We start from the raw sequence: 10,149 nt of genomic DNA, 5'->3' as shown, positions 1-10,149 counted from the left end.
AGGTGGTTTAAGATTTGGTTTTATTTCTCATTATCCTACTCCGATTTGATTGGCAATAAATTAAATTAATTTCCCTGAGTCGAGTCTGTTTTGCCCGTGACGGTAATTGGTGAGTGATCTCTCCCTGTCCTTATCTCGACCCACGAGCCTTTCATCACATTTTTCTCCCCCTGTCCAGCTGAGGAGGCAGAAGTGATAAAGTGGCTTTGGTGGGCACCTGGCATCCAGCCAGGGTCAACCCACCACAGCTCATTCTTGCTAGATGAAACCATGATATAGGAAACCCTGGTTTTCAGTAACCTGAGTTTGTGGTTCCATGTGTCTTCCATTTGTTTTACCCAGGGATTGCAGAAAAACACCTGCAGAATGTACAGGGACTGAGGGCGTAACATTTATTATTTCCTTGGCAAATCTATAATTTTCAACCAGTCCTTGTAAAAGAAGATCCATATCAATATAACTATTACACATATTAAAAAAAGAAACCTTATATTATTGAAAATTCCTCAAAAAATTTAAGAAAAACAATTGAGATTTTGCCTTGTGAAAGCAAGCAAAATTTTCGTCTTCCACATCAGGACTAGAATCTGTATTATAAGTATTTGTTCATTTTTTTCCACTTTTCCAGCAGTTTGACCAGATGGGATGGTTTGTCCCATATGAAGACGCCCTATATCTTAGCAAACTGTGTTTTGAGGAGCAGTGAAAGAGAAGGAAAATGACTCCTTTTATGTTTGAGCAGTACAGGCTATCACAACTTCTAATGAAATGGAAATTGGTTTTTCATTCTCCGCAAAGTGACCTCCTGCAGCTCACTGACCCACAGGTCCCATCTGCTAACAGCAAACCGTCACAACTAAAGGGATGGACACCCATCACAGTGATCGCTATTCTCGGTGCTTCTACTAAACCAATTTTGGACCTATGCCATAGTCTACAAAAGAAGTCGTTCTTCTCTCTCCAAAGCCTTTCCAGCGTGTTGCCGTGCTTTTAGGACATGGGTTTGAATCCTGCAGAGTGTTTTTCCAGGTGATTCCTTCTCTGAACCAGCAAGCTCCATCATTCATTGGTTTTAGGAAATAGTAATAAAAGTTGTACCTGGGGAGGAGAGTACTCATGTTTACCTGAGGTTCTCACAGAAGTAGAAGCTTTGAAATCCAAACTGAAAATCTGCTCATCCCCTGCCTCACACGCATTCTCCAGTTTCTGTTCTGAATTCCTTTGAGCTTAAACATGAAAGCTGAAGTCTTTTTGACTTGCGGAAAACCTATCGGAAGCTAAAAGCAAAGTTACTCAAAATGAGGGAGAAGAGAAATTTCTTTTCATTCCTCTTTCCCCAAATATTTATGTCATTTGGGTGCATTCTTCCGATTTTTACCTTTTTTACGTTGCAATTTTTGGGTCTTTTTACTGATTTTTTTCCCATTTTAGGGTCTTTTGGATCTTTTGGGGTCTCCCTGATTAGGGGAAAGTTTGCAGGGAGAACCACGGTTCTCTGCATCGCATACTGTTAAAGCATATCACTATCTGCCTCTCTTGGCAGAAGCATTTGTCTCCAGACCCAGAATTTCAAGTAACAAAACTTCGACTGGATGAGATGAGGTAACAGAGTTTAATTCAGTATATATATATATATGTATGGTTGGTGAAGAACAACTGTGCAAAAACACCACAGAAGCTAAACTGGTGAGATTATTCCTTCGCTGAAGACTTTCTCATCCATCGTTTTTGGGAATAACACTTGTTGTAGTTCTCAGTTATTCCGATTTCAGGCAAAATTTGGTATTCTTTCACTTCAGCTGAAATGAATGTAACTTAAGTAACATAAAGCTAAAGTTATATTGAAGGCTAACAAAAGTGACTGGGGATGGCTGAAAAGTTGAAGGTTCCCGTATACAGGTACAGCAGAGGATTGTGCAGTGAAGGAGGAAAACACATGTGCCACATCCATGTCAGCATGTTGCTAGTGCTAATTCTTAAGGGTATTTATAATAGTGTGAAGTCAATTTGAAACTCACTTTGTGCTTGTAGATTATAGAGGCTCTTTTTTTCTGCATGCCTGTTGAAGAATTGGCTGTTACTTAAGGTTATTGGTCTTGCTTGAGTAGAAGGACATAAAGTTATGGGTACTTAAATTAAAATTGATCTAGCAGTGGGGCAGAGCCCTGGCAGCTATGTCATTCCAACATGGTGTCACTTTACGGCAGCTCCCCTATATGACGTGTTCTCCTGGGTGCTGCGTTTCCTGCACATAACTTCTAGAGTTTCATATTTCTTGTAAGTGGCAAGATGCTTTTTTTTGGTGGGTTTCTTTTAAAGTACTTGGGTGCAGCCACCCCGCTTTCCTTGTCACCTGTCGAGTCTCTGAGAGATTGGGGAGGGGCTGTATGTTATCCACACTTTCTTTTTAATTAACACGCACCTCTTTATAATAATTTTTTTCTGCTTTGGGAGTGTGTTTATTATTACTGCCATCCTCCTAGGATACTCATCGAAATCCCGTTCAGTTGTCTGTAAGGTATATGAATCAGAAGAGGAGTATGTTTTGAGATGGGGGAAGGGCTGGGAAGGCAATGATGAAAAAAGGGAGGAATCCAAAAAGGAAATGACTTTGCAATTCAGGTAATCTTGATGGGAGGGTGATAAAGATGATGCTAATGATATTGGGGGGGGCAGGGAGCAAGAGGCAGGATGGAGACAAGACTTTTGAGAGAGAGAAAAAAAAATGATGTGGTCAGCTGCTCTGTTGGGCTTCTTTTATCCTGAGTCTGCCAAGGGCTTAAAATTAAGTGCAAACTGAGGTCAGAGGGTGTATGTCAGCTCTCAGGACCAGGGCATAACTTTGAGTAAGCCACACAGGTCCATGTGTAATTAAAGTATGTGATTAAGCCATTGGAAATACATTTGCCGTGCTGAACATCTCGGATTCCATGCTCCAGCCTGGGCTTCTTACTCATTTTCTCTTGTGTTTCCATGACTTGTTTGTTTAAAACAGAAGTTTTTCACAGCAGCAAACTGTTCCTTGATACTTTTCCCTAGCACCTAACTCAGTAGGGCATCTGTGTTAATAGCAGCCCTGTAGGTCCTATCACATCAGCTGGTCATAGCAGGATTCCTCCAGCTGCTACTTCCCAATTAAGTTAAGATCAGGTGAGAATGAGCTGCGGTTGTAGTGCATCTCATTTCATTTTGTTTGGGTTTTTCTTCCCTTAAGCCTGGTATTTGAGAAGTGCATGGGAATTTAGTTCTAGATCTTTTCCATAGCATATTTAATTTTTGTTTACTGTTTGCTTTGAAGGGGGGGAAGAAAATGAAACCAATAGGTACAGAGAATGAAGAACTGTTACCTCGCATGGAGGTCTGAGATAATCTGACGGTGTTTGGCATGAGACCGGGGTGGCAGGGAGTAAATGCTAAAAAAAAAAAAAGGCAGAATTAATGGAGAATGCATGTAGTTCTGAATAATTCAAGTAAAAAATCTGATAAGTAAACAAGGCAGCAAATAGTAGGGAGGAAGCATTACCCATTTTTGTACAGAGATATGAATTACCTCTGTTAGAGTCTGGTTTAGAGGTGCAAAATGTACTTTTCCTTAAATCCCAGTTCTGGCATGAACCAGCAAGACTCCTCGTTCTGCCTGTGGGACGAAGGCATGTGTATTGCAAGTGCGGCCTCTGTGTCATTAAGCTGGGTGCCACAAATGGACAAAATATTTTATTAATCCACTGAAATAAATGGACATGGAGGTGAACTGAGTACAGAAATTAAGGTACAATAAATTACTTTCCATTCATTTGAGGCATATTTTATAAGTATAGCTATTTATGACTTTCTTTGACTGAGAGCAGAGATGATAATAATCTAACGATAATTACCTTGTGGGAAAAACAGGAACAATGAATCTGAATTCTTCGGTGTTTGATCCTTATGCAGTAGATAGTAAAATGATAAAACTTTTATGAAACAACATTGCAGTAATATGTCAACCTTTTTTTTATTTCATTGCAGATAACTTAAGGGAAAATATTTGAAACTAGATGACATGCATTATGACATACCATTTAGCCACAGAGATGTAAACTGGGATCAAAGCTTGTCTGGAAAATTGAGGTCCTTGGGAGCAGGAAGAAAAGAGGAATTTCTGACAAATAATAGCAGAATTCTTCTGGGTTCCTTAGAGCGGGTCTAAGGTTGTTGTAGAGAGGTCCAACACTTCATTACATTGCAAGGCAAGTGCTGAAGTCCATGTGTCTGAAGAATGGGTTATAATTCTTAGCCTTTTCTGGTCACTGTCATATGAGGTCAACCTATCATTAGAAGTCAGGCTTGTGCTGTCAGTAATGTACTGTCTCTTCTTTGACCTCATTTTAGTTAGTTACTCAGTTTGGTACATGATAAGAGCTTTAGCAAAACAAGATTGAAGTTAGCCTTTTATTTTGCCTTCATTATTACCCTGAGTTACATTTTGTAGGTTTTTGGTTTTTTAGTAGAATCACTCTGCTTTTAGAAAAGGTGTTCTCACCATTGCACACGCGTTTTCTCCGTAGAGGAGCAAAATGCAGTCAATGCTGGAGGGCAGGAGTTGTCTTTCTGCATTGCTGGCGATGCCAGGGTGGTTTGGGGAGCTGGCAGATGGCTTGTGCTCACAAGAAGAGTCCTTCCCTCCCTGCTCAAACTTTTGCAGCCCAGTTGTTGACGTTTAACATTAGTTATCTAGTATAAATGGTGATTCAGGCAATTCTCTTTCACATCCCACCAGAGTCTATTGCTGCTGCCAAAACAAAAGTTATATCTGACACAGGCGCATGATTCCTTTACTATTATTTTTATTATTTCTCTTTTATTTTTTCAGTTCCTTGTTTTGGCATTCTATGCTATTTTCCTCCTCCCACAAGGCTTTCACCTGTTAGATTACTTTGTTAAATGTTTCTCTTGTCTTTTCTGGGGTTTTTTTTTTCCTTTCTATTCACAGTTCCAGATATTTTCAGATTTAACTTGAGATTCCCTGTAAGTTTACAGGTTCTTCCCTCATCAGACTATGGAGTCACATGGCTAACTTTGAGGATGAAAATACTGTGGATCATATTTGTTTTTCAGTACTTCCTCCAAACAGTATTTATCTTTTCCCCCTAACATTGGTGTGTCCAAGCATGCCACTTTCTGTTTTCTGCTCTCAGAACTAAACACTTGCAGAAAACATTGACAAAATGTTTTGTGCTTAGGAAGCCAGTTGGGGCTTGCCTCCTCATTTAACTCTTAGGTTAAAATTAGAGCCCTTCTTATAAGTTTCAGAAGGTCTTTGTCTAATTCCAAACAGCCAGATGATCTGCTTGGGAAGTAAAAATTCTGGAAAAAAAAAATGGTAACAGAATCTTAAGCCCATAAAACTCTAAGTGATGTTCTTAAGACAGATTTGAAAATATTAAGTTGTAGTGCTCAAGTGAATTGTTGGACTGTAATGCATAACAGCAGTCAAAGGCAATGTTGCATATTAAGGGCTCTACTGTCTTCCAGCTTTACACTGATGAAGGATTAGTGTAATGCCTTCTTGAAGAGCATCAGCAGCCAGATCCAGACTTACTTGTAGTCAATGGAAGGTTTTTTATCTTTCTGGGGGAAGCCCCGCAACACCAAATGTCTCAAACACTTTTATGTAAATTCTCCCCCTCTATTAAGGAGGAGCCACACGAAACACTGGGATCCTCCAGCTTATTTTTAAAATCTCAACAATAAATAATTCACACAGTATGAAACTGTCTGGAGAAGCACTACCACTTCTTGGCACTCTACGTTGTCTCCAATTGCCTGTTGTTCTCATTGTGCTTTAGCACAGGATTGATTATCTAATTGGTTATATGATAATCAGTTAGACATATGACCTTGTTTAATCCTTCCCCAACATATTAAATTGCTAGGCAATTAACAGGATTTGAGGCTTTCCATAATCTTCATGATGTCTACACATGCATAAGGATAAGTGTATTTGTGTCTGAAATCATGAAAGAAAAAACCCTTCATGTTGCTGAATTTTGTGTAAATTTTATTTTTCAATATGTTTCATGTTCTTCTTTTCTTTCCCTTTTTAGGTATTACATAGAAATGGCTTTATGGATCTGGACACTGAGCATTTTGAGCTGTTTTTGCATCACCTTATCCAGAAATGAAGAACTGAAATTTTTTCAGAGTGCTACAGAGCTAAATCATCTAACGGTGGATAATGACACTGGGATAATCTATCTGGGAGTGGTAAATGCTCTGTATCAGCTTACAGAAAACCTGGATGTAATAAGGTCTGTAGAAACAGGTCCAAGAAAGGACAACAAAAAGTGCACACCTCCCATTGATGAAAATCAATGTAAAGAGGCAGTACTGACTGACAATTATAACAAATTACTGTTGCTGAACAAGGCGGATAAAACAATTGTGGTGTGTGGAAGCCTTTTTAAGGGAATCTGTGCCATCAGAGATCTAGAAGATATTAGCGAAGAGAAGTATTACGTAGACAGTAGTGGAGAAAAGTCCTTTGTAGCAAGCAACGATGAGAATGTATCAACTGTGGGATTGATCACTTCCTTGAATAACGACCGAGTGCTCTTTGTTGGGAAAGGGAATGGACCAAATGATAATGGGATAATAATCAGTACTCGGCAGCTCTACGAAAGGGATGGAAAAGACATTTTTGAAATGTATACAGACTCAGCAGCTGTTAAGTCAGCTTATCACTCGTCAAGCACGCAACAATTTGTGGCAGTCTTTGAGGATAAAAATTATGTTTATTTTATTTTTAATCAACAAGAGAAACAGCCCGTCAATAACCGCACACTGATTGCGCGTCTGTGCAAAGACGATGCCCATTATTATTCCTACTTTGAAATGGACTTGGGTTGCAAAGATGATGATGGTGCCTATGACCACTGTCATTCTGCTTACGTCACTACCCCAGGAGAAGAGCTGGCTGAGAGCATGGCTCAGCAGAGACAAACTACGGATGCTCTCTCAGATGACAAAGTTCTTCTTGCACTCTTCAGCAAAGTAAACAAAGATAACGGCTCTCTAAAATCTGCCATGTGTGTGTTTTCCTTGCGGCACATCAATGAAAAGATGGAAAAAAACCGGAACGATTGCTACACTAAAAAGAATACCAGCTCATTTTACAAACTTTTTGCAGCAGAAAACCCGTGTGCATCACATGGACTGGTAATATCAGTTCTAAAACTGATGTTTTAGAATCTGTATTAGAATTAGTGGAAAATGTACAACTGCATGTTTTTGGGTGGCTTTGAGCTCAACTATAGTGAGATCAGATGACTAAAAATTCAATAGCTGGATTCACTATAGAAATGGAATGTGGTTGGGAGGGTTGCAGAACAGGTCAAGCGAGAAGTGGCAAGATAGTCATAATTTTGAGTCTTTTAAAAAAGGTTTGATGTCTTCTGAAAGATGAATATTGGTTTCATAAGTGCATTCCTTTTAAAGGGTTCCTCCTGGTATGGAAATTACTGAGTCAAATGCAGAGATTTGTTAGGCCCATGACCAGCTTCCGGATGATCATTATAGACAATTCTGGTTTCAGCCAACATATTTGTAATGTTTTTAAATGGTATTAAGAATCTTGTCGGTGATATCTGGAGTTCAGTGTTGTTTCTCACTTGGATTTGAATTTTCAGATGACTTGAAATATGCATGTTTCTTATATTCAGGTGGTGTTCATATTTTGCTCTGGCTCAAAATACTTCCATAGCATGGTGGTCATCTTCCTTTTCTTTTTATGGCTTGTCATTACCTTGGCTATAAGGTTTTTGGAAGGCACTGTTACACCCCTCCAGATACTGGTCTTCAATTTACGACTGAGCCTCTGAGAGGCAGTTTTCAGCATCTCTGTTGACTTTATGATGTTTTTGCCCACACCACTCAACCTGTTCCCAAGCCCTACTTGTGCATGCCATTCGTTACTGCAGCCAACGCTAAACTGAGTTGAGGAATTGAATCATCTTAAAAATAACTCAGCCAGCTTTTAGGAGGATGTCTTAATTCCCCAACCTGAGCAAGTTACACACTTGCATAAGCAGCTGTTTGAGCACAGCTTGAGAAGTGGTGCGCCACAGCCCAGGGGTAGGAGTGAACAGCTGAAGAGATGGGGCATGGGAATACCTTATGTTGGTATTGACCCAGAATCCTTCATCTCATGAAACCACAGCCCTCTCCCGCACAGTAGGTCGCTAGTGCTGATAAGAAGCGAAAAGAACACTCTTTGCTTCCAAACACCAGTGTTACTCACTGCAGTACCCTGCATCTAAGGTGAGCATCAAACGTAGAAATCCTGAATGTGACAAGTGGAGTGGCCATGGCATCCGGCAAAAAGGAGGTGTGGATTTCAGATCAGAAAGACAGTCTTGTTACCAAATATAGCAGGAAAAGCAAGGTGTGAATGAACTTCCTTCTGGTGGCACTCCCTGCAGCTCAGGATTAAAGCGTAGTGAAGAGGGAATGTGTTGAAGTTCACAAGACGGTTGCCAGTGGGTTGCTTTTCTATGGGTAGCCGCAAATTAACAAACAAAACAGCATTAAAAAACCACTCTTCAACACAAAACTGGTCAACCCAATCTATATGACATGTTCATTTTAATTAAACAAACTGGTTACTTTTTAAACTGTGCTGCTATAATGAAATAGAAACAAAAAAAATTTTCTCTCCATGTCTCCTGGAAAGTGAAAGCATTGAAGCAGTTTGCAATTAGCAGGCTGCTTTCTGATTGCTGCCTGTTGGCTGGGGGAAAATGGCCAGACAATCCATTTCTCTCTTTCTGCTCTCCTATGTCTGAGGGGTATTATACTGTCTGGTAATAGGGTTGCACTTCATTCTTAGCTAGGAATTAGTGATCTGAATGTTTAACATCGCTCTGTATTGCTATTCCTTATTAGAATGCAAGCAAAAATTTCCCCTGTGGCTCCGAACACTTGCCGTACCTTTTGGGAAGTAAGAATGGTGTTATAGAGAAGCCAGTGCTACAAAAAGAAGGGATGAATCTCACGGCTGTCACTGTGGCTGTGGAGAACGGGCATACCGTGGCCTTTCTGGGAACGTCGGATGGTAAAATTCTTAAGGTAACAAAAATCAGACTTAAAAGACAAATGTGTTTAAAAGGTCGTGAAGTGTAATGATAGCATACTTCCACTCTAAAAGTAAATGGGATTTATAAGATCGCATACCAGGAGCAAATTTTCTTGGAGCTTGGTATTTTTAATTTCAAAGAAAAACCACATTATTTCTGATGTACCTCAGCTATCCGATACACAGGTTGAATTAGCATCGCCTGACTGACACTCTCCTGAAGGATTAGATACCTACTGAGAGCCCTGTATAAAGAGCCTTAGGTAATCTAACAGCTGCTTTAGCCTTATCTCTATTCAAGCCCATACTAGTTTAGAGCAACTTTTCATTTTGTAATCATTCTGGCCATCCAGTGAATAGAGATGGCAATACAAAGCCCAAGCTGGAGCTCTGCTAAGTTCTGACTGTGTGGTGTAGGGCTCAAGGGTTCAGGTGTTTGTGGTGTTAAAATGTCAAGACTGCAATGCCAAACACCTTCTTTTGCTTGAAGGGGATTGATGGCCATGTGCCACTATGTGATTTGAAATTTGAAGCTGAAGCTGTTGGTTACCATAAGGGAAGACAACAAATTTGAACACCTTCAAGTGCAAAGGCTCCAAGTTGAGAATTTTAATTTTACAGCGCTAAAATAAATCAATATTTACAAAAAAAAGGATACAAATATTAGCTACTGTGAGCAGTGAGCAATTTCTTTTCATGACTTTTATGCTTTGCTTGCTGCTTTTGATACCATATACTTCAAATTGAAATGTTTTCCCTGATGTGAATTTATGAACTTGAGTAAACACAGGATTTTCATTAATCATAGAATCATAGAATAGTTTGGGTTGGAAGGGACCTTTACAGGTCATCTAGTCCAACCCCCCTGCAATGAGCAGGGACATCTTCAACTGGATCAGGTTGCTCAGAGCCCTGTCCAACCTGACCTTGAATGCTTCCAGGGATGGGGCATCCACCACCTCTCAGGGCAACCTGTGCCAGTGTTTCACCACCCTCAGCGTAAAAAATTTCTTCCTTATATCTAGTCTATATCTACC

At 39.9% G+C, this 10,149-nt stretch overlaps 1 protein-coding gene across 1 annotated transcript in view; it reads left to right on the top strand.

The window, feature by feature from the left end:
- PLXNB2 (plexin B2) overlaps positions 1-10,149 on the top strand; it is a 132,483-nt gene that overhangs the window by 32,940 nt on the left and 89,394 nt on the right. The window contains exons 2-3 of the mRNA XM_009286782.1: positions 6,087-7,197; positions 8,923-9,105. Of these exons, the coding sequence (XP_009285057.1) occupies positions 6,087-7,197; positions 8,923-9,105 (1,294 nt within the window). The remainder of the gene's footprint in view (positions 1-6,086; positions 7,198-8,922; positions 9,106-10,149) is intronic.

This window comes from Aptenodytes forsteri, unplaced genomic scaffold, assembly GCF_000699145.1.
Source record: "Aptenodytes forsteri isolate BGI_AS27 unplaced genomic scaffold, ASM69914v1 Scaffold166, whole genome shotgun sequence".
NCBI lineage: Eukaryota > Metazoa > Chordata > Aves > Sphenisciformes > Spheniscidae > Aptenodytes > Aptenodytes forsteri.
The sequence above is the reverse complement of the archived record's forward strand: the minus strand, read 5'-3'. Positions and strand labels throughout refer to the sequence as shown.